This window comes from Bombus terrestris, chromosome 7, assembly GCF_910591885.1.
Source record: "Bombus terrestris chromosome 7, iyBomTerr1.2, whole genome shotgun sequence".
Lineage (NCBI taxonomy): Eukaryota > Metazoa > Arthropoda > Insecta > Hymenoptera > Apidae > Bombus > Bombus terrestris.
The window spans coordinates 16,324,773-16,346,228 of NC_063275.1; the positions used below are offsets into that span (position 1 = coordinate 16,324,773).

The 21,456-nt window shown below is 28.7% G+C and overlaps 7 protein-coding genes across 12 annotated transcripts in view; 4 read left to right on the forward strand and 3 right to left on the reverse strand.

The window, feature by feature from the left end:
• Positions 1-2,501, reverse strand: part of LOC100644761 (3-phosphoinositide-dependent protein kinase 1) — a 404,120-nt gene extending 401,619 nt beyond the window's left edge. For all 4 annotated transcript variants that reach the window (XM_048407603.1, XM_048407599.1, XM_048407600.1 and 1 more), the window contains exon 1: positions 2,334-2,501. In XM_048407603.1, coding sequence (XP_048263560.1) covers positions 2,334-2,357 — 24 coding nt within the window. In that variant the 5' untranslated portion in view covers positions 2,358-2,501. The remainder of the gene's footprint in view (positions 1-2,333) is intronic.
• A 2,550-nt stretch (positions 2,502-5,051) lies between these two features.
• LOC100644888 (U3 small nucleolar RNA-associated protein 6 homolog) lies at positions 5,052-7,718 on the forward strand. Its single transcript, XM_003396680.4, has 9 exons — positions 5,052-5,304; positions 5,380-5,506; positions 5,606-5,746; positions 5,822-6,012; positions 6,091-6,315; positions 6,391-6,736; positions 6,817-6,987; positions 7,061-7,235; positions 7,298-7,718. Exons 1-9 carry the CDS (start codon positions 5,213-5,215, stop codon positions 7,636-7,638), a joined length of 1,809 nt encoding a protein of 602 aa, XP_003396728.1. The 5' UTR covers positions 5,052-5,212; the 3' UTR covers positions 7,639-7,718.
• LOC100645005 (tektin-2) lies at positions 7,622-10,448 on the reverse strand. 3 transcript variants are annotated; one of them, XM_048407680.1, is made up of 7 exons: positions 10,050-10,448; positions 9,212-9,374; positions 8,870-9,130; positions 8,632-8,802; positions 8,347-8,569; positions 8,053-8,276; positions 7,622-7,963 (listed from the first exon to the last, which is right to left on the reverse strand). In XM_048407680.1, exons 1-7 carry the CDS (start codon positions 10,111-10,113, stop codon positions 7,762-7,764), a joined length of 1,308 nt encoding a protein of 435 aa, XP_048263637.1. In that variant the 5' UTR covers positions 10,114-10,448; the 3' UTR covers positions 7,622-7,761. The 3 variants fall into 3 exon arrangements, with proteins under 3 accessions (XP_048263637.1, XP_003396729.2, XP_012165834.2); XM_003396681.4 differs by lacking the exon at positions 10,050-10,448 and adding an exon at positions 9,538-10,039; XM_012310444.3 differs by lacking the exon at positions 10,050-10,448 and adding an exon at positions 9,538-10,039 and having other exon boundaries at positions 9,212-9,435.
• Positions 10,449-10,541: 93 nt separating this feature from the next.
• Positions 10,542-14,387, forward strand: LOC100645247 (chromobox protein homolog 5). The gene is made up of 4 exons (XM_003396683.4): positions 10,542-11,049; positions 11,661-11,937; positions 12,020-12,353; positions 12,428-14,387. The coding sequence occupies exons 1-4, from the start codon at positions 10,687-10,689 to the stop codon at positions 12,453-12,455; spliced, it is 1,002 nt and encodes a 333-aa protein (XP_003396731.1). The 5' UTR covers positions 10,542-10,686; the 3' UTR covers positions 12,456-14,387.
• An 800-nt stretch (positions 14,388-15,187) lies between these two features.
• On the forward strand, positions 15,188-16,712 carry LOC110119448. Its single transcript, XM_048407644.1, has 3 exons — positions 15,188-15,310; positions 15,380-15,526; positions 15,777-16,712. The coding sequence occupies exons 1-3, from the start codon at positions 15,188-15,190 to the stop codon at positions 16,563-16,565; spliced, it is 1,059 nt and encodes a 352-aa protein (XP_048263601.1). The 3' UTR covers positions 16,566-16,712.
• Positions 16,699-17,593, reverse strand: LOC100645491 (60S ribosomal protein L38). The gene is made up of 5 exons (XM_003396685.4): positions 17,534-17,593; positions 17,328-17,355; positions 17,051-17,111; positions 16,842-16,964; positions 16,699-16,767 (listed from the first exon to the last, which is right to left on the reverse strand). Exons 2-5 carry the CDS (start codon positions 17,328-17,330, stop codon positions 16,727-16,729), a joined length of 228 nt encoding a protein of 75 aa, XP_003396733.1. The 5' UTR covers positions 17,331-17,355; positions 17,534-17,593; the 3' UTR covers positions 16,699-16,726.
• A 658-nt stretch (positions 17,594-18,251) lies between these two features.
• LOC100645375 (BAG family molecular chaperone regulator 2) lies at positions 18,252-20,774 on the forward strand. The gene is made up of 3 exons (XM_003396684.4): positions 18,252-18,643; positions 18,884-18,996; positions 19,083-20,774. Exons 1-3 carry the CDS (start codon positions 18,433-18,435, stop codon positions 19,314-19,316), a joined length of 558 nt encoding a protein of 185 aa, XP_003396732.1. The 5' UTR covers positions 18,252-18,432; the 3' UTR covers positions 19,317-20,774.
• The last annotated feature ends 682 nt before the right edge of the window (positions 20,775-21,456 follow it).

The following is a 21,456-nucleotide window of genomic DNA, read 5'->3' on the forward strand; positions in this document are numbered from 1 at the left end:
ACACGCGTCAATCCTGTCCCGTGTATTTTTTAACAATTTCTCAAAAGAATTTGTTAATTCTATGCGATGTTATATTCTACACGAGCAACTGCACCAGCTCGGATTTATATGAAAAGGCTCAATTTTTTTTTTAAACATGCAACTTCTGCATCTTTAAATATGTTTATAAAACTATGAATTTACATAAAAGGCTGCTGTCTAATCATAAGCCTCGTGTCAAAAATGGATTCGGAATGAATAACTTACTTCGATCGCGAACTATTCGATTATAAACAATCGAGAAAGATATTACATATGCTTGCTACACTTTGGAACTGGCTAGCCAACGCATAGTTTGAAAGCTTATCGCATTGATGGATAACAGAGGAAGAGAAAGACGAAACATTCAAAATTAAAGCCACGATCTAGACTCTAGTGCCGGTGGAATATGTGTTGCGATACTTTTCGAGCTAGCCTGATGCGCGCGATGGAGTAGAATAAATAGCGCGGACTGTATACAAAATTAAATACTCCTCTGAAACGGTGTTTGCACTTCCGGCTTTTCCTGGCCATTTAATTCGACGATAAAAGCATTCTAACCTGGTTACATCGCTGTCGGTCTTACCAAACCCATTTCCGCTTTTATTTCTAACTATACCACCGCACGCTGTGAATGAACCTTTTAGAAATGTATACCATTTATGTAAAAAGTTTTCCAATGAAAAAGCAATAACTGTAATTGATATTCTAATTGAAATATTTATTGAAAATGATGAATACGTTCACTATCAATCGTCTAAATATTTCAAATAGATATATTTATTAATATGATGCAAATTAAGCGTTAAATTGGACGAACGTTAATGATTATCAGATTATAATAATTTTCTCAAATGTTTATTCTAAGTCGACTGAATGTGTCTCCTTTCCTTTTCATCAGTGATAAATTCGTTCATTTTCTTTGATTCGACCAATTACGTTGGAAAGAGTCTTATAGCGAGAATAAAATTTATTTTGCTTTTTATAAGGCTGATTTAACGATTTAAAGAAGTCAAACGAAGAGGAGTATCTTGCAAATTCGCATCGAAAAATTGTTCTCGATTTAAAGCATTGATTGAAAAACAAATATGGAGGCGAAGTGCGGCTAGTCCAATTTCGTGCGGACTTGGAACAAATGACAAGGGAAAAGGCTGCCTCTAAAATGCCACTTTGCGTGACTTGTTTATTCGTTTGTTTCCTCGTGTCGACCGGCATCGAGCGCTATGGCCATTACTCGAAAATCAGCAACTAGGTTTAGATAGATTTGGAGACACTGACGTAAACGAATTTCAGAGGGAACAATCGTTTCCCTGTAACAACAAGATGTTAGATCATGGTCATCCAAGGTCGTCTTTTCAAACGCAAATTCTATTAAATGCAACTGAAATTGCTTTTAAGAATGTACTACGTTCTTATCATATACATGAGCGTCATAAATACGAATGGGATTTGACTCACTGGATTGTAATTCGAGATATTTGTCTTTCGTTTTCATTTCGCAATTTCGTTAGTTTAGTCTTGAAGTATTACGTAATCATAAAGTACCTCGAGAATGTTGGCAGCGGTACAATTAGATAATTTGAGAAAATTATTCGGAAAATGATTTAATAATATATACGTAAATTTGTTAGAAATAGAAAACTGAAACAAATGAATAAACGTAGATAACAATGATAATAACAGATGTTCATAACTGTGGTACAATAAATGCCTCATAAACACAATTTACAGCAGGTGTCTAAGCGCGAAATCAATATGGAGGACTAACATAATATCGTGAAACGTGGTAGTATCGTCACGAACGTCAATTGGAACAATGTCAGTGGATGCAGTAGTAAAATTAGAATAAATATAGGCGTCAAAGTATTATTTATGCGTTGGAGTAAGTTATCTAACGTATCTTATCGTACATTAGGGTAAACAAAGCCGCTATCGATTTTTACGGTTACGTCACAACTACTGGTGACGTCACTGCCGTCAGAAACAGGTGACAACCACTATTAGCTAGTGACGTCAAACGAGAACGGGCAACGAACCTCTGTCCTGCGTTTGCGCGTTACAACATATCGGACGTGTACTGCACCGACTACACGTCCCCATCGTGATCAGTTCTTTCAGATGCTCCTACCTACTGTTCGAGTTAAGAAAGAGGTGAAATAGCAGCAAGCAACGAATTCGATCATTGCTCGATCACCGATACATAAACGCGAACGAAGCCCTAGATGTGCGCATGTTCTTCGATGGGTAACCTAACGGACATCGAGGGTCCCAAATACTTCACTCTAGAAAATTTAATAGACAGTGACAACACTTACGAGTGCCGCTGGACTGTCTGTCATTCTTTCCGGAATCCTTTTGTCTTGCAGATGAGCCTCACTAGCGATTAAACGTGCGATAAAGAGAACACGTACTCACGACACCGTGCTCGAAATCTCGGAAACTGTCTCAGCCATCATGGATGGCACAACCGTGTCGATCGCCGACTCGTTTGCGCCGCAGCCATAGCTGCCGCCATCTTACATTCAATGTCGAAACTCTTCGATAATTAAGGGTAGTGTAATCGCAGTGCACTGAATCCTGAAATAAAGTACATATATATGTATCATTTTTCCCCTTTTATTATAGATAAAAATAACTTTAAAGATCTGTTAAATGAGATATTTCATGGCTTAATAATTGCATATGCTATTTTAAATTCAGAGAGAGGAAAGCAGAGGAAAATTCTTATAGCCATGACGCTTATTATAGACATTTACCGTTTACAAAAATTGAGATACATGTTATTGAGTTTATAAATATAGACGTACGTGTACATGTATTTTAGTATGTAGTATTAAAATTTAAATTTAGAGGGAGAAAAAGAGAGAGGACTTCTTATAAGTATGACATTTATTATAGATATTTACCGTTTACTGTAAAACTGAGATATTTATTGTTAAGTATATAAATGTAAACGTATGTGTATTTTAATATGCAGTACTAATTCACACAGTACTATTCATTATTATAATGGAAGTTTAACTATTTCAGCTAACTTAATTTTACATGCAACGTTATGTTTCGTCAATAATAAATTGCATACCACGTACCGAAATTTTTTGATAACTTACTACTTGTGCATTGATACATTTCATTACGACGGGAAATTATTACACCCACTAACGTATTTAAATATTTATTTATATGCACAAACTTTAATATAACTAATTGATTCACTTTGTTAAAACTCTTATTACTATATAACAAACATCTTAGCAAGATATATTCAGTAATTTAAAATTACGGTTACAGAACGACTGAAGAAAACGCGCCAAACCACAGCAAGATGTAAGATAGACCTAACACCCCCATGCATTTCTTGTCTCTCATCTCAGGGTTACTAGAGACACTTTAAGTGGTACCACGGTACCAATGTCTATACTTTATCTGTACTATTATTTCCAAAATTACCGATTCAGCAAAGAATAAGATTACAATCACCGACGAAGTATAGAGCGCGGTACAGAACTGTAGTATTGTGATGATACTGTAAACTTATTTTACACTGAATCGGTAACGTATGACCACACAGTCGAGAATGACACCACAGATGAGATACAAGAATAGACGTGACATTACAGACAAGGTACAAGAATAGACGCAATTCAATGCTCTTTCGAGTCCTACGTTTTAGGGGTTACCTAACCATTATCATGTCGCATGCGACGTTATCGATTCAGTACAGTACTAGTTTGAATTAAAACAAATGTCTTACATGAAATTATAGATAAAATATAGAACAAAATATCCTAAAATTGCAACAAAGTGTATAGAATTCTATCCCACTGCAATACTGCGGAAATCATTACACATTATTAAAATAATAAATGAATATACAATAATAGTTAAATAATTCTTTTAATTAATTTCAAATAAAATTCTAGTTTCATATATCTGAAACATAAAAATGACCAGAAAAGATCAACACTTTAAATATGGAAAGAAGGCTAAAAAGGAAATACCCAGCAAACCTCAGAAAGGATATAACCTTGTAAACGCGAGGATGGTACCCCGCCGGGGGTAGCCACCAACATGTTAATATAACTGTTAAAAAATTCTACCAAATGTACAAATTGAACAAATTGTGAATATAAAGAAATAAATAAAAAAAATATATTATCAAGTATAGGTAGTCCAATTCAAAATTGGAAACTCGCAACACAATTTATCGATAACTCAAGCAGACAAATTACGCTCAATAGAAAAAAAAAACTGGTGAAAAAAGCAAAAGATCACCAAAATTTTACTTTTATGGATAGATACATATATCAATGATCAAACAGTCCATCTTCACAAATATACTGAAACTAAAGATTAAAATAAACGATGCGACTTAAAATTAAAACTTGACTGTAGTATTTAAAACTAACGATACAACTTAAAATTAAGACTTAAAAGTAAGACATAACAATAATAACGCAATTAAAAACTGAAAATAAGTAACTTAAAAATAAAGCATAAAACTAAGATTTGAGAAAAATAACAATACTGTAACAGACAAACAGTTGACTAGTAGTCAAGAACTACTACCCATTTCAAAAGGAGAAGAATTCATATAATATTTCAATTTATAATTATAGATTTTTGGAAATTTTTTTACAAAATTTTTAATTTTTACAACTCATCAACTCATATCTTATAGCAAGCTCTACGTTTTCTTAACTTAATTCTCAGCATATATTATTGTTTAACGATTAATTATTAAATATATAAATCTAGTATAGTAGCACACACAAAACGCTCTTTTATTGTCTAGTATAAGCTTAAAGTACTGTTTTAATTCGATTACAATATCAATTTAATTACACTATTTTATTTTATAATGTCTGTAATTGCTAATGTTTTGGATTAATAACATCTCCAACAACGTTAAAAACTTTGTGATTTTTTCGAGGTCGGCATTTCAGAACATGAGTAAACTGCAGAGAGAGTAAGACGGGCCTTTTCGTTCGATATTTCAGGCATGAAACACAAAGTATCATAAGAAGTCATATCTACTTTGAACCCTTGTCTGTGGTTCACTATTGAATACGTATTGCTGGACGGTGTGGTTTAGTTATTAGTACGCATTGGATGATCGTTGTTATTAGTGTACATGTGCTAAGGATCTCCCTATTATATTACATTATATTTCGTTAATTAAAAAGAAGTAACAATGGCAGAATTTGTAGAAAAAAGATGCGAGGATATGATTCCTGAATTAGAACATATGGAAAGGATTAAACTTTTTGATAAAAATGAAATTCGGTGAGTGAAATAGGTTATATTTTGTAACACATTATTTATTTTGACCAACTATTTATGTTGCTATAAATTATATAGAGGAATTGCAAAGAAACTTAAAGAATACGAATATAAAATTCAACGTCATACAAAAACTAAAGAAGACTATTTGAGATACATACAGTATGAAACGGACCTGCTTAAATTAATTAAACAACGTAGAAGTGTATGTTATTACTTATTAATAAATAGTTGATTATGTAGTAATAACTATAAATGCACATTAATTATATACATATATGCATGTATTATTTTTATTCAACAGAAATTTAGTATTATTCAAAAAAAGTCAGATATTGACCATGCTATTACAAGTAAAATTAATCGTTTATATAAAGAAGCAATATTTAAATTTCAAGATGATATTCGTTTTTGGATTGCCTACATAAAATTTTGTAAACATGTTGTGAGTATTTGAATTATATTTTTTATTAAAGCTATTGACTTTTTATCTTTTAAATATTAATATAAAATGTGACAGCATTTTCAAAACAGTGTTAGTCATATGTTAGGCAGAATGTTGCAAATTCATCAAGATAAACCCAAATGTTGGCATATTGCTGCATGTTGGGAACTAGAAGAAAATAAAAATAAAGACACTGCTCGTCAGTTTCTTCTTCGTGGTTTACATATACATCCAACCTCTCAGTTATTATTTATTGATGCTTTTAAGTAAGTCACATATTATAAATTTTTCATATATTATTAACATTTTCATTTATATTTTTAATCATTAATTATGTGATACAGATTAGAATTAGATGATGCATCAGTTAATGATCAGAAAAGTGAAAATAATGGTGACAATGCAGTACCAACAGAAACTGATGATGACATGTCTATTGGATTAAAAAGGGCATATATCATATATCAACAAGCATCAAAACGCATTAGAGATATCAAATTCATAGTAGAATTGTTAAATATTACAAAGGATCGTAATAACACAGAAAAATTACAAAATAAAATTGTTAGGTAAAAGTAATAAAAATATTGATTGTAATTAAAATTATTGATTATCTTTAGTTTGAATATTTAAATTCTTTTTAGTAATATGATAGAAGAGTATACTCATGAACCCCTGATGTGGGATACAATGGCACGACGAGAATTAGAAGGACTTATTCAACCTTCTTTTAGTGATACGGCGATGCAGGTTGATAATTCAGAACAAACTTCATTAAGAGATCGTATAACATCTTGTAATAAAGTTTATCAAACAGCAGTCAAAAAAATTAAGACTGAAGAAATGTGGTCTTTGTATATAGAATGTTTAATAGAAATAAATGAACAAAAATCTTTAGCTTTACCAAATTTTAAAAGAAAATTATTAAAAACTGCACTATCTCAGGCACACCAAGCAAAGAAGTTAAAAGAAAAATATTATTTACATTGGGTTAGTAATGTACCTGATAAGTATTCATTACATGCATAAAGTAAAAATTAAAAACTTTAATATTAATAATTTCACTATAGATCAACATGTTAAATGCTGAAAAAAAAGATAAAACTACAGAAAAAAAATTTGAAGAAATTCTGAGCAATGCAACTGAAATTATACCAAATAGCTTAAGTCTTTGGCATGCTAGGTTACGATATTTGTTTGCCTCAGGAAAGGAAGAAGAAGCTGAAGCTGTATTTTTAAAGGTACAAAAATACTAGTAACTATTTTTAATTATATCAATGATATTACATACATATAAGCATGATCATTTTTTAGGCAACACAAATTCTTGCAGAAAAGTCATTACCTTTATGGAAGATGAAAATATTACATGTGCAAGCAAAGTGTCCTGAGAAAACTGAACAAGTTTTTCAAACAGCTTTACAAGCACATCCAAGTATTGCTCAATACATAAAGATTATTTACATTGAATGGCTAGTTTTGACAAAAAGTATGTAATCGTAAATTGTAAAATTGTATTTGGTAGTGTGTCATGACTGTTGTTTATTTCAGGTATACAAGCGGCGAGGAAAGTTTATGATAATCTTTGTTTACAACCTCCTTTCTTTCTTGAATTACACAAAAAGATGATAGAGTTAGAACTTATGCAACCTGAAATATCAGTAAAGCATGTAAGAAAGTATAATGAAATGTCAACTTTACAGTTTGGCAAAAATGATACAAGTATTTGGATAGATTACATTATGTTTGAAATGAAACATGGCGATCCCAAAAAAGTTGGAGAATTACATGGAAGAGCAGTAAAAACTTTAGAACCAAAATTGACAGACTCGTTTATTTCAGAATACAGTTTAATTAAAGCCAAACCAGATATTATTAATACTGGCACATAAGCATATGCAAATAATAAGTTTATTGTGTATAATGAAAACATCATTAAGTACTACAATAAATAGACATTTTATATATTGAATGAATGTTTTTTCTAATGGATTTGTGTAAACATTACAATTCATTCATGATTCAAGCGGTATCTCTTTTTCCATACGTGTAAGAACGATATTACGATCTGTTTCGTTTGGCAATCGTGTTCTATCTCCTGTTTTTAATGTTGCCCTCATATCTAAACACATCACATCTGTTGCCAAAGAATGTTGTTTATCATCTAAATTTCTATCAACTTGCAAAAGTAAGCTTTCCAAATTATTATATGCCCCTCTAGAAAATAATACATACATTAAATAAAATAATTACATTTCACGATGATAGAATATATCATTATGTAAATTATGCATTATTGCACATACTTTGAATTTTCCAATACACTTTTTAAGTCTTTTTCAGTTTGTCGCAAATGTAAAATTTCGTCTTTCAAACCTAATTCAGCTTCATCACGACAGAGTTCAAAACCAGGACGATAAGTACGATTTTCTAATCTTGTCTCTGCACATTTTATCGAATCAATTTTATGCATTAATGCGTCTTCTAGTCTAACTATTTCTTTTTGTAAAATTTCCATTTCCTTTTGGATCTGAAAATATTATGTTTAAAGCTAACATGTATTAAATATTAATGATCATTTTACTTTCAAATGTTGTTACTTTAAGCTTTTGCCATTCTAATTCATTCCTAGCTTTTTGTGTCTGATAAATTCTTTTCCGTAAACTAAAATCTGTTACGTCTTGCTGAGCTTTAATATCATTTCTGGCACGTTCACGCATTATATTTATAGCTTCTCGTAAATTATATACATCGCTTAATTCATTATCAGCTAACATTTTAATATAACGGCAATGTTCCAGCCAAGCTTCATAAGGTATTGAACTGCAATAAAATAGATATTTATGTATTTATTTCATACATTGCATGCAGATATTTATTCTTACCCTTTTGGAATTCTTAATGCATTTGGTTTATAGCTAATATTTGCACATGTTCGATCTAAATTAAGATTTTCTTTCTCTATTTTAATAGTTTCATCTTTATCTTCCACTTCTAATTGGATTTGAAATCTAACTTCTTCTAAACGATTTAATTTTTCCCATGCAGCTTGCACCCTACACAAAATGTGTCATCAGAAACATATGTTTAAATATGCATAGATTTTTTGTATTCATATTATACCTATCAGTTAATGATTTCTTAATATTTTCAATGACACAAAGTTCTTTTTTCAATTCTGTATCAGCTTCATCATAAGTAAGTTCTGTTCCTCTACGGCAATCCCTCATGGAAATACATTCTGCTGTTAATTGTAATGGATAATTTAAAGTTTCTAATTCTTTCTCTGTATCAACTTTCTCATCTTGTAAGAACTTTAACTCTGCAATTAATTTATCTAGCAAATTTTGTAGTAACTCTCTCCAGCGTGATAATTCTGTTACTCTATAAAATTTTAGATTTTTTATTACATGTGATTTAAATTATTCATCTACATTTCATCATTATATTATTTATCATTATTACCTATCTGCAAGGCGAGTATTATTCATGTATGTATCCCATATTGTTTTTACCATTGTCTCTGAGCGAACAATTTTTCCTGTATTTCTTAATTCAAATGCCTCTGCACTTCTGAAAGCTGCATTTTGCTGAAGTTCCCATTGTTTAGCATACCAATCTGCTAAATCTATTATAAAGAGATTGTATGTCATGCATATAAATAATTAAAAATTATAATTTATTCCTACCTAAAATATAACATTTTAATGCAATATATAAGTAAAGAACATATTGTGAACAAAATTAAATATCAATATTTGTGACATGACAAAATTCTAAATTTCACTTACTTATGTGTGGTAAAGGTTTTTCATATGTAGTTACAGACTTAGCCATAATTTAAACAATTAACAGAAATGTTAATGTTTATATATCAAAGTTACACCAGAAATATTAGCTTAATACTATCAGAAATAAGAAACTGATGTTTGGTCACCAAAGTAACAAAATATTGATTTAATAATATTTTATCCTACTCAATTATTCTACAATTATAAATAATTTTTCAAATAGTTTAACTTATTGGAGAAAATAGGGAAAAATTAATCCAGTATATAAAAAGTTTAATAGATCTTCGTTATTAAACTATCATTTTTAATGAACTTATAACGTTTCTATTTCATAATTAAAAGTATAAACGATAATTTCGTAAAAGCGTAGTTTGTATCTTTTTGATTAATCTAATAGAAATCTCTCAATATCCGTTATTCATTCGAAATGTTACTATTAATGTTTTCTAATTCTCATTTATAAATAACTTTTATTTTGCGAAAAGGACCACTAATTTTTAAAATCATCTTACTTTTTATTAAATGTGAAAGTATACAAAGTACAATACATAAGTAGAACACGATTAATCGATTCATATTAATAAATCACAAAAATGCATTTTAAATTTAAATATAATTTTTTACCTACTAAAACTATGAAAAATAAACAAAAATAACAAACTGATACCAATATCTTAAATTAAAGACTTTTCATTAAAAAATCTTATTTCCGGTGAACGAGGTTTGTCGTTTTAAAATATGGACTAATGAACTGTACAATAAAAGTTACAAGGGGTTAAAATGAGATTGCTTTCTTAAAATAAAATTCTACCATTACATGGTATTTTTATTAAAAGATTTGATTATTCGAAGATTCAAACTTCGATAGATTCATATGCACGAAAACTTAATTGATACTGTTTAAATAAATTAAAAGATGCATATAGTTGTTATATTCGCACAATGCGCTAAATCAAAATCTTTGCTTCGATATGGTGCTTAAGAACTTCCTGTGTAACGCGCCAAACTATTTCTGAGTTGTTTGCGGGAACTCAGTATAAAATCATTCCGGTTCTGATAGATAAGAGTATGCATATAATGCGCGATTTATAAGTTTTGGACAAAAATTATTGAAAATATAAAAATTTTATTGTCTACTGTGAAAATAGTATGCGTAGATTGAGTATGAAAACCAAACGTAGTAAATCTGAAACTAGTGATAGCAGTATCGAGGAAAATGGCGTCCGACGTTTAAGCATATCCGACAACAACGACGAAATGAAAAAGGGAAAGGAGAATAAGAATACAGAGTCGCCACGCAGAAGTACAGCGAAAAAACGTTCATCTCGCAGTCGTCATAGTCAAAAAGAAACAACTGAGGATTCTACTGTGAAGCCTGAAGTAGAAGATACTCAAGCTGTAGATACAGAAGAAGAAAATAAGAATGTCGAGAAGGCTGGACCTAGCAAGAGACTTAAAAAAGAGGAATCTTCCTTAACAAAACAGGAAGGAAACAATGAAAAAGAGTATGAGGTAAGTCAGACATCATATTTAGTGTGTTTATTGTACGTGTTACAACTATGTTTACACGGCAACAAGAACGCGTCTCCTAGGTATGCAATGTTGACTAGCAGCCGTTTAACTAAATGACAAAATTTCTGCTATAAAAGACAATAAAACAAGAATGATCTTCAGTATAGAAGGTGAATGCTAAATAGTCCATCTTGTAAAAAAAATTGTTTCTACGAAACTTTAAAATTTACCTAATATTTTACATGTATTCACGATATATCGCCGCATTAGTAATCATGCAACGCCATTTATGATACAGTTTAGTCATAGGTAACTTGATTTATTATCCTACTTCGCATAATACGTAAAAAATGTGAAACAAAATGTCATGTATAAAATCAAAATATTTGTACTTCTTATGATAAAATTGAGTATTAGAAAAGTTTTTAATTAATATTGCCAAACTATCTTGTTTCTTTCTTTCATAATATAATTTTTCTGCATTTCATCTTTTATTTAAACAGTCGAAAAAGCATATATAAAAAAGGAGTTTTTATATAAAATTTAATTTAGCATGCAATATATAGTAAATGCATCGCTTGAATATAATAGTTAATATTTCAATTACCTAGGTAGAAAAAATCGTGGGTCAACGTACAATTAAAGGTCGGCGTCAATTTTTAGTCAGATGGAAAGGATATGATGCAGATTCTGATACATGGGAGCAAGAAAAAGATCTAAACTGTTTAGAATTAATAGAAGAGTTTTTAGCTGAAAATGCTGAAAATGAAGAAGATCCTAAATCTAAGCAATTAGATAATTCTGCAAAGTCACCTAAAGTTAAAGCTGTAAAAGTGGACAAAAGATCTAAAAAGTTTAAAAATAATGTTAAAAAACAAACAGAAAATGGTATTATTTTGCAAATATTACCCATAAATTTAAAAAAATTATTTCATATTGTGCAGACATTTAATTTCTTAATTAAATATAGGTAAACAAATAGTAACATCAGATGAAGAAAAAAGTGGGAAAGATGATCAAAAAGAATTTGAAGTGGAAAAGATTATAGAAGTACATTTTAAAAAGAATAAAACAAGAGAATTTTTAATTCGCTGGAAAGGATTTACATCAGCAGATGATACATGGGAACCAGAAGAAAACTTAAATTGTCCAGAACTAATCACTAAGTTTATGCAAAAGGTAGAAAAAGCTAAAACTACAGAAGCACGTGAACTTAGAGCAAATCGTCCTCATACGAAAAGATATACACTAACTACACATGAGCCTGGAAGAAGACTATCTCGACGAAATATGGACAAACAAAGGTTTTTGCATTTATAATTTCAAAACTATTTAAAGTTTTCCTATATTAAACTTAATTTCATTGTTTCTTCTCCAGAGCTACTTATCACGAATGTGATGAATAAATGATTGCAGAACAGCACGATTACATACATATATGTGATTCGCTTTTTCAAGAAATATCAAGATATAAATAACAATTAACAGTATAATGACATGATGAAGAACAATTAAAAAATATATATCTTTTGCTTTCTCAGTTTTCGATTCGCAGTAATAAATAAGAGAAAGTTGTGTCTGTTCATTTATTATGTTATGTTATTATGTCTGTTTCATTTATTTTACATACAACAGATTGTAATAACGACGTGCGTCACTCATGTGCTGACGCAATTTAATATTTGGCAGTTTTTCTCTAATCTTGTTTATTTTATGCTTTGAGAGGATTAAAAACTGCTAATGTATGCATTACATATGCATTAGGAATGTACAATGCTGTCCGCGAAAGCATATATTGTTCTATCAGCCTTGGACAGAGGGCTCACGGAGTACTATCGATATTGAGTTATTATCGATGATTATACAGGTATTGAATAAAATAATGGAAGCACCTCTTACATGTCATATGCATATATGGAATATATGACATATAAGAGGTGTTTCCATTATTTCGTCTAACCTTCTCAGTTATCTATACTCGTATTGAGTCTCTGTATTTCACCCACTTTCGTTGTATTTCTCTCGCTCGCTTGAATGCTTATGTGGACATCTATCTGCCCCGATAAGTGTCCAGATAAAGTTCTGAAATATAAATATACTGACGAATGGTATTATACTATGTAAATGTATTATGTATTATATGAAGATTATGTTATCAGAAAACAAAAGATTTTTTCAGTCTCTAAAATGTTTACAAAATCTGAAACATGTATGACGTATGTTATATAAATTTAATATCAAACATCTTTAATGCCACAATTGTTTTGTATTTCGCTCAATATATTATATATATTAATAAATTCATTAATATTCTTTGTTACGTATATAAAAATAAAATATTTTAAGATTATGACGAAATTAAGAAAAATATATATATTAGTAATGAATGATATTTTATCCATTTTGAATGAAATTCATTATTCTGTTTTATTATGTATACAATATAATCATGAATTAAGACATATAGATATAAAATTCATTCATAATTTATAGTTTTAGATTAGGTATAGTGTATGGGCCAAGATTAGCTAGGTCGAAAATTAATCCATTGCGAAACAGCTTTGACTATTTAAGGTCGTACACAATAAGTAGTAAGTACATGCTTACATTATGCAGTATTGTCTCGTTAATATCTCGATGCATTTCTTGCTTTTTGATAGTAGACACAGAATCCCACTCTTCTATCATTTCCTGAAACTGTGTTATCGCTTACTTTCCATCGGCGATATTTTAGCGAGAAATGAGTTATCAAAATTAAAGAAATAGAATTTTTGTACCTTTTTCTTTGCAATTAGTATTTCCCATATTAGTGCACGACGTGATTCCGAATATGCATGTGCTAACGAGCCAATACTGTATTCTGTTTTATGTATGTTTCCCATAATAAAAAAATTTATATTCAGTGGAATCAAGAACGAAATTATATTTACAAATCTAAGATTTGTATTTCAATATTGTACAAAAAGAACATTAACTTTGCATTAAAAGTTTTCTAGTACGACCTTGCTCGAATGTATTTCTATTAATTCATTTGTCTCAACATCCGCGTTTCAATAATTTCATTCATAATTGATATTTAACGACCTCGCTATCGTGTTCTTCCTATACCGAAAAATCATTATGATTTTATGAACTGTAATTATAAGAAGTATTAATCCTACTATTGTAGATATTGTATTTGATAAATTTTATTATTTTTAGATGTTTTCATAACATACTCGTGGCCCATGCCACATCTGTAAACAAAACAGAAAGTAAACTCATGTAATAGATTCAAATGTTTTATTTTGCAATTTCGATATTCTTGCCAATAAATAACGAATGAACCTTTTTTAATACATGTATGAATTTTACTTTTAAAAATACAGTGACTTGTACTATAGCCAATTCATTTCATAATCTTCTAGTTTCTGTCGTAATTATCATAACAGAAAGCATGCAAGTTAAAAAAACGTTGGGAATAACTGATACCGAGAAAAGGTATTATAATAATATCGATCAAACTGAAACAGGTTCTAAGAATTTTTGGAAAATATTTCTCATCTTATTTATCATTTTGATTCTAATAATTTTATTTATAACGTGCTATCGTTATATACACAGACGAGTCATTTCCATTTTAAAAAGGTTCATTATATTTTTGTTCTTATAATGTAATATGTGTAATAATATATATAGTATGTGTGTAGCATACGCATATAATGTTTAGTTATTGATAATGTATCAATATTTCGTTCATAAAGCTTAATTCGACAAAATGAAGATAACGGCGATGACAGATTTTCTATAATAAAAGAAAAGGAAAACGATTCTTATGAAAAACGAAGATTTTTAGGATCTAATATATGTAATTTTTCAAAATTTCATGTAAAATATGACGGCCAAAGAAACAAACAATATGAACAAAAATGTAAATTAAAAACCCTTTTACAGGTATTAAAAGTAAAATATTATATTAAAAATGATCACATTCAAATAATCATGATAGTTTAGTTTTTATAACTTATATATATATATATGTGTGTAGATATATATGTATGCAAAAATTTATGATTAGGAAAAGAAAAAGTTGCTTGCTCCATGTGCGAGTAAAATAGAAACCTCTACTAACAATCTAACAAAGCAATTGCCCTTGAAAATGTTTTTCCCATCTTTTTCATCGACTCATATTAAGTACAAAAATATATCTAAAACAATATCAAACGAATGGAACATTAAAGATCTCGAAGATTATGAAAATATTTGTAAAAACTCACATCAGGTACCAACCAATTAATATCAAATTTCACAATGAACATAACTTTTTAATTGTATGTTCTTTTCTTTTTAGAATAACAAAGATATTTGTTTCTCAGATACAGATCTTAAATTTTTAGTAATACCATTATCTCCAACAAAATCTGATATACAGAATGACGAACTATTATTGTGCAAATGGAATTCAGGAAATATTAACAATTCTAAAAAACAAAATAATGTCAGTTCTAAATTGATAGACCTTAAATTTGAAAACACTGATTCATTTATTGACAGTACACAAAAATACAAAATTTCCACTTCTAAGTCAAGTTATTCACCTTATCATTTATTCACAAAAAATTTAACTGATTCAGAATATTTCTCAGATTCTGCAGCTGACATGTCGAATATTTTATCAAATGCATTTTTTAACAAATTAAAAAGGTTTTCAATAATTAACAAATGTTATTAAACTTTGTTTAAATTAATACACTAATCATTGTAAACATTTGTATAGGTCAACTAATTCTTACACTAGTTCTACACTATCTAATAGGTCTAATGCAATTAAAATAGGAATTGATCAAATATTACAAGTTAATTCAAAAATAAAAAATTGTTCTATATATAATTCAGTTAAAATTAATACAGTTAATAGAGATAACTTAAAAGAATTGAAATCACAAATAAATTTAAATGAACATAATGGGTATCTTAAAAAAAAGGAAAAAAGAATGAAGTCATCCATAGATATACTAAGATATGAAATAAAAGAAGCTAGAGAAAAAATATTGAAAACAGATAAGAATTTCATTGGTACTTCATTGATGAAAAATAATTGTAAAAATTCAATTATAGAACAAACTGTACTAGAACAATTAATTTGTAATAATCATATTTGTATTTCATCAGATAATACATCAGAAATATCTGAAACCTATGATGAATTGGGAATATTGTTCTCACAATATATCAAACTTCAAACTCAGCTGTGTCAAAGAAAGTATTGTCCTTTAAAGAGATATTTGAAACACAAAGTACAACACACTACAAGAAAATGTCAAACAAAATTTAATTATTCTCGCATATATCCTTATGATCAGAGACCAACATGCAATAATGGAAATATATGTATAGACACATATGATGAACTAAAGTTGATGTGTACTACTCCAACAAGAAGAAAGGATATTTACCGATGCATGTTTAAAAGACGGAAACACATTTTAAATCAACCATGCATCATATCTAATCAAAATTTTGCAACAGTTGAGTAAAGTTACAACCAAAATTGATTTAAAATAAATTTAAAAGGTGAAATTTGAATTTAAACAATTACTTTCTTTTAGACTATTATTTTAACCTCTCTTAAACATATTTTTATGTGATGGGAGAAAAATAAACAACATATGTTTAAAAATTTAGTTTATTCTATCCATTACATACGTTCACTTCTTTTTACTTCCTTTACCTGAAGACCTAAAATATGTAATAATACAATTATATACTTTTGTAATTCTTTATTAATATATTTTGTTTAAGCAGATAAATACCTGGAGGTAAAGATTGCTTCAATTTTTCTGCCTTTTCTTTGTCTGTAATGACAAGAGTGTACAGAAATCGTGAACAGCGAACTTTAAATTTAACATTGTCAGCATTCTTCTTGATTTTCACAGCTGTATTGTTGTGATAAAAAGGATAAATTAATATATGTATGTTACATTGTATCACAACAATAATGGAAAAAATCTTAAATACTCACATTTTGCATCCTTCCTTCTGGCTTTTAAGAGAAAATCTTTGATTTCTTTGATTTCTCGGGGCTAAAAAAGTATTAATGTTATTTATTGCACCAATCACATTTATGTTGCATTGAGGTTATGCAAATCTAATTTAACACATTTCTAATACATCTAGTGAGATATATAATGTACTACATTACATACAATACATTATTATACACATAATACAAGAAATTAGATTAACTGCAACTATAAATTATACTACATTTATGTTAACAATAAATATTTGATACTTACCATTGTCGACAGAAACTGTTAGAACCACCTGGAACAAATTAGAAAGACTTTTATTCTATTGATTTCTAGAAATTCCTCCACTTAAAATATGATATAAATAGAACATTTATATTTATATCATACACAAATGATATAGAATTAAAGAAAAAGAAGATTTCTAATGAAAAATTGGATTTTAAACAATCATACACAAAAATACTACGAACCTTGTTAAGTTATAACCGGAAGAAAAGGATGTTTTCACATGAAACTGTGTCAAATCAGCAACAAAAATATAAAATTGTGCACAATTGAAACTAGAAATATAATAAATATCAATAATCAAAATAATCAATTAATTTTATGTTATACATGATTTTTAATATGCATTATAATATTTTATAATATATTATAATATTTTATATTAGAAATTTTGAATATCGTTATGACACGCATTTAATTTGAAAATATATTTACGTAAAAAATTTAACAATTATTTCTTAAAAAGAAATCTGGGACCTTAAATGAAACTGTCATTTTATTAAGTTAATAATTTTATTAAATTAAATGTTAAATTAGATTATTTAATGATACAAAATTTTTTTTATAATATAGATATATACCTATATAAATATTAATATTGATCGTAGTTTCAATAAGTTTCTACTTAAATGGATAGAACATAGCAACTAGCAATATTAAATAAACAGAATAAATTAAAACAAAAATTAATTAATTAAAATTAATAAAAAGATTAAAACAAAAATTGATAAAACAAACAGATACATAATTTATCACTCTTTACCAAAACATATTAATGAATTTGCTTTATTTTATATTATCGTTTGTTACAAACTATTACAATTGTCTAAACTACCACGAGAAAAGTACTTTTTATATTTGGCGCTTTTCGATTGATAATTCAGTTGTCAAATGTTCGTGTGTGTTCATAAGTAAGTACGTGCTCCGTCAGTCATCTTTTCGCACCACAATACAAACGTATCTGTAAATTTGTCCGCGAGCCGGACATTTGTGTTGTACCTCGTGCTTAAATGTAATTACTGGTTTTGTTATTACGTGAAAACCAAGCCGTCAGAGAGCAATTTTGAAAATTTTTGAGAAAAGAATGGATAATCCATTACCACATATTATGGAAAGCGTGGATTGTGATGGTTCAACAAAGCCGAAAGACAGGTTAGTCAGCCTTCTTGATCAGATCGAAGTGCATGTAGAACAACTGAGGAAAGATGCTTGGAGACTCGAAGAAGAGAGAGATACACTCCTGACTACCTTAGACACACTTAGAAACAATGAAATTTTAAGTGGATTAGATGAAAGTAAGTATTTGTCTTACTAATCTTGAAAATGCAAGGTCAATGCTTTATGTATCTAGAAAAACCTAAAAAAGATTTTCAAAATTTTTATATAAAATTCATATCGCTATAATATTACGTAACTGTATTTATTGTATTTGTATGGTAGCAATGGTTATATATGATACTGCTTCTGTTTTATTGAACATAACCTACAAAGGATTATACAAAATTATTATTATTAAATATTATTTTTGAAAATAGCTGACAAGGACGATGTGTTGAGGTATGCTGAAAGATTGTCTATGCGATGTTTAACAGTTGATGTGTTGGTTAAAATTCAGCGTGATCAAATTCAAGAAGAAGCACTACATCAGGTTCATACATCATATTATATATTTTATATTAATTTATCACTATTTTTCTTAATGAAATCCTTAATAATACAAATTGGTTCATTCAGGTAAATGGTTTGATAGATAGTTTAGTTGTTGGCCTCCGTGATGATCCAGCTGGAACTCGGCAACGTTGTGCATCTTTTATGAATGCTTGTACTTCACAAAGCGTTGGCCATTCTGATAAAACCTTTGAAACTGCAATTCTTGGGTGTACTATGGATGATCAGAAACGAATAAAAAAGAGACTGCAGGGACTATTAGATTATATTGATAAAATGCACACAATTAAATTACTGTGAAGCTGTATTTGGAATAACTGATTTTAAAAGAAGTCAGATAAGTAACTCTTTAAATCAGTAATTAATACGACCTAGTTATCTGAAAAGAGATTTGAAAAAAACTGATTATAGCAGGGTGCTTGATAATTCAATAATGTTTATGGTAAATGTACAAAAAGTATCATATATTATGAGTTTTTTCTCTACATGTAATATTTCTACGCCTTGCTATCTGGACAAATAAGCTTTTATGCATATTACACTTGTATATGCACGTTAATTATGATAGGAAATTATTATACTATAACAAATAATAAATATTTCCGAATTTACTTAAAAGATTCTGAGAATTAAAATTGTTTATTTTCGAAATAAATGATTATAACCTACAGGGTATCCTATGTAATGCGACTCGCTATTTCTTTGCCATTTGTCATGTAACAAAAGATGTTTTAAACCATACTTTGATGTTGTCGAGCGTACTACGAATGATGATAGAAAGAATTCCAAAAATACTTCGTTTTAATAAATGAAAGTAGTGTCACCTTAATTAACACAAATAGTATTATATGTTGCTTTTTCTATGAAATTGTAGAGGATTTTATGAGAAATTCAAAAAACATATTTCATTATATTTTTATTAACTCAATACTAGATTCATTGTAGTGGAAGTAATATTTCACTTGCTGATGCGTTTCAGAATTATTTACGTTTCATAAGGAAGGAATTACATCATGTAGAGTTGTACATCTAGCCACTCTAATAACAAAATAATAACTTTCTACAAAAGAAATAAGAAATTAAATCATATTATTTCTCGTGCAGTTCTTTAAAATGGTCAATACAATAAACTGATATAGGCGAGATGCTGATAAACGGGTCAAACGTGATCTCTTACATCTGAAGAATACTTAGAAATAAAAAGAAGTCGCAGCGCGCGTAATAATCCGCGCTTGGATGCAAATAGGTTAAGGAACGGTTCAAAACATTTTTTGTTACATGGCCGCAAATGGCAAAAAAGAATAATAAGTAGCGTTATGCGGGGCCCCCTGTATGTAGATATTGGAGCATAATATGTTGAGCATAATAACTTCACTAGAATCTATATTTGAAAAGAAGTAAAGCGGATAATATAAGTACATGGAAAGCTTGATATTTTGTGGTAGTTGATTTGTAACGATTTGATTGTGGATAAATAAAAACAAGAAGTCATTAAAATTAAAAACATTTTGTTATGTACAGGGTGTACAAAGAAGTTGGGGGAAAACTTTAGGGCATGTAGTATTCATTAAAATAAGAAAAAGAATCTTAATAAACATCTATCTAAAAATCATTAGTTTTCGAGTTATGAGATGTTTAGTGTATGAAAATATAGCGTATATTAAACCAGTTGCTTTGTTAAATGAATTGATATAACAAATCGAAAATTGCTGTCAAGAAATAAGGGAAGGGCATCTTTCATTGTGTGCGTAATTCTATCAAAAAAACGAATCGAAATATGTGTTAAAATGAATAATGAACGGGAATCATATTAAATATATGCTGTGGAGTTAAAATGTTATCGACAAAAACATTTAGTAATTCAAAAACTAACTATTTTTAAGCTTACGTTTATTTACTTACCTTTTATTTACTTTACTTACTTCTTACGTTTTTGTACACCTTGTATATGTGATAGAACAGAATGTATATATATATACATATTATTAAAATTTTGTGCGATTTAATCTTTGTGTGGATATTATATGTATATATGTGATTGCTTTTAGTCATTATAATATGTCTATCCTACAATAACTTATTATATTGACCACTTAAAAATAATAGTGCTTCCTACTATAAAAAAAACTACTATGAAACGTTAGTAAAAATTACATATAAATTTTAATTATATTAAAAATGTGAGTTTAAATTTTCGTATTTTAAATACTATTGAAAATTGAAATATAACTTAATTTTAGTATTGCAAACAGAATTATCAAATTTCTTTCATATTACATTCGTTGTAATATAAATAAGAAATTTATATACAGTTTGGTATTTTTAAAAGTTGTTCAATTTAGGTGAGAATTAATTATTTTTTTATTTTATATTATTTACGTAATTATCGTACTATTAAAAATATCACTAATATTTATAATATGCTAGCATACTGCCAGGC

Excerpts from the sequence above, each read along its gene's own strand:
- LOC100644888 (XM_003396680.4), top strand. The coding sequence starts at position 5,213 with ATGGCAGAATTTGTAGAAAAAAGATGCGAGGATATGATTCCTGAATTA. Across the intron at positions 6,013-6,090 it reads TTATTTATTGATGCTTTTAA|ATTAGAATTAGATGATGCAT; the intron begins GTAAGTCACATA and ends TATGTGATACAG. Across the intron at positions 7,236-7,297 it reads ATGGCTAGTTTTGACAAAAA|GTATACAAGCGGCGAGGAAA; the intron begins GTATGTAATCGT and ends TGTTTATTTCAG.
- LOC100645005 (XM_048407680.1), bottom strand. The coding sequence starts at position 10,113 with ATGAATCGATTAATCGTGTTCTACTTATGTATTGTACTTTGTATACTT. Across the intron at positions 8,803-8,869 it reads AAGAAATCATTAACTGATAG|GGTGCAAGCTGCATGGGAAA; the intron begins GTATAATATGAA and ends CATTTTGTGTAG. Across the intron at positions 8,570-8,631 it reads GCATTAAGAATTCCAAAAGG|TTCAATACCTTATGAAGCTT; the intron begins GTAAGAATAAAT and ends ATTTTATTGCAG.
- LOC100645247 (XM_003396683.4), top strand. The coding sequence starts at position 10,687 with ATGCGTAGATTGAGTATGAAAACCAAACGTAGTAAATCTGAAACTAGT. Across the intron at positions 11,050-11,660 it reads ACAATGAAAAAGAGTATGAG|GTAGAAAAAATCGTGGGTCA; the intron begins GTAAGTCAGACA and ends TCAATTACCTAG. Across the intron at positions 11,938-12,019 it reads TAAAAAACAAACAGAAAATG|GTAAACAAATAGTAACATCA; the intron begins GTATTATTTTGC and ends AATTAAATATAG.
- LOC110119448 (XM_048407644.1), top strand. The coding sequence starts at position 15,188 with ATGTTTTTCCCATCTTTTTCATCGACTCATATTAAGTACAAAAATATA. Across the intron at positions 15,311-15,379 it reads TTTGTAAAAACTCACATCAG|AATAACAAAGATATTTGTTT; the intron begins GTACCAACCAAT and ends TTTTCTTTTTAG. Across the intron at positions 15,527-15,776 it reads ATTCTAAAAAACAAAATAAT|TACACTAATCATTGTAAACA; the intron begins GTCAGTTCTAAA and ends TGTTTAAATTAA.
- LOC100645491 (XM_003396685.4), bottom strand. Across the intron at positions 16,965-17,050 it reads CAGAAGGAAGGATGCAAAAT|CTGTGAAAATCAAGAAGAAT; the intron begins GTGAGTATTTAA and ends ACAACAATACAG. Across the intron at positions 16,768-16,841 it reads GAAGCAATCTTTACCTCCAG|GTCTTCAGGTAAAGGAAGTA; the intron begins GTATTTATCTGC and ends TACATATTTTAG.
- LOC100645375 (XM_003396684.4), top strand. The coding sequence starts at position 18,433 with ATGGATAATCCATTACCACATATTATGGAAAGCGTGGATTGTGATGGT. Across the intron at positions 18,644-18,883 it reads TTTAAGTGGATTAGATGAAA|CTGACAAGGACGATGTGTTG; the intron begins GTAAGTATTTGT and ends TTTTGAAAATAG. Across the intron at positions 18,997-19,082 it reads AAGAAGAAGCACTACATCAG|GTAAATGGTTTGATAGATAG; the intron begins GTTCATACATCA and ends TGGTTCATTCAG.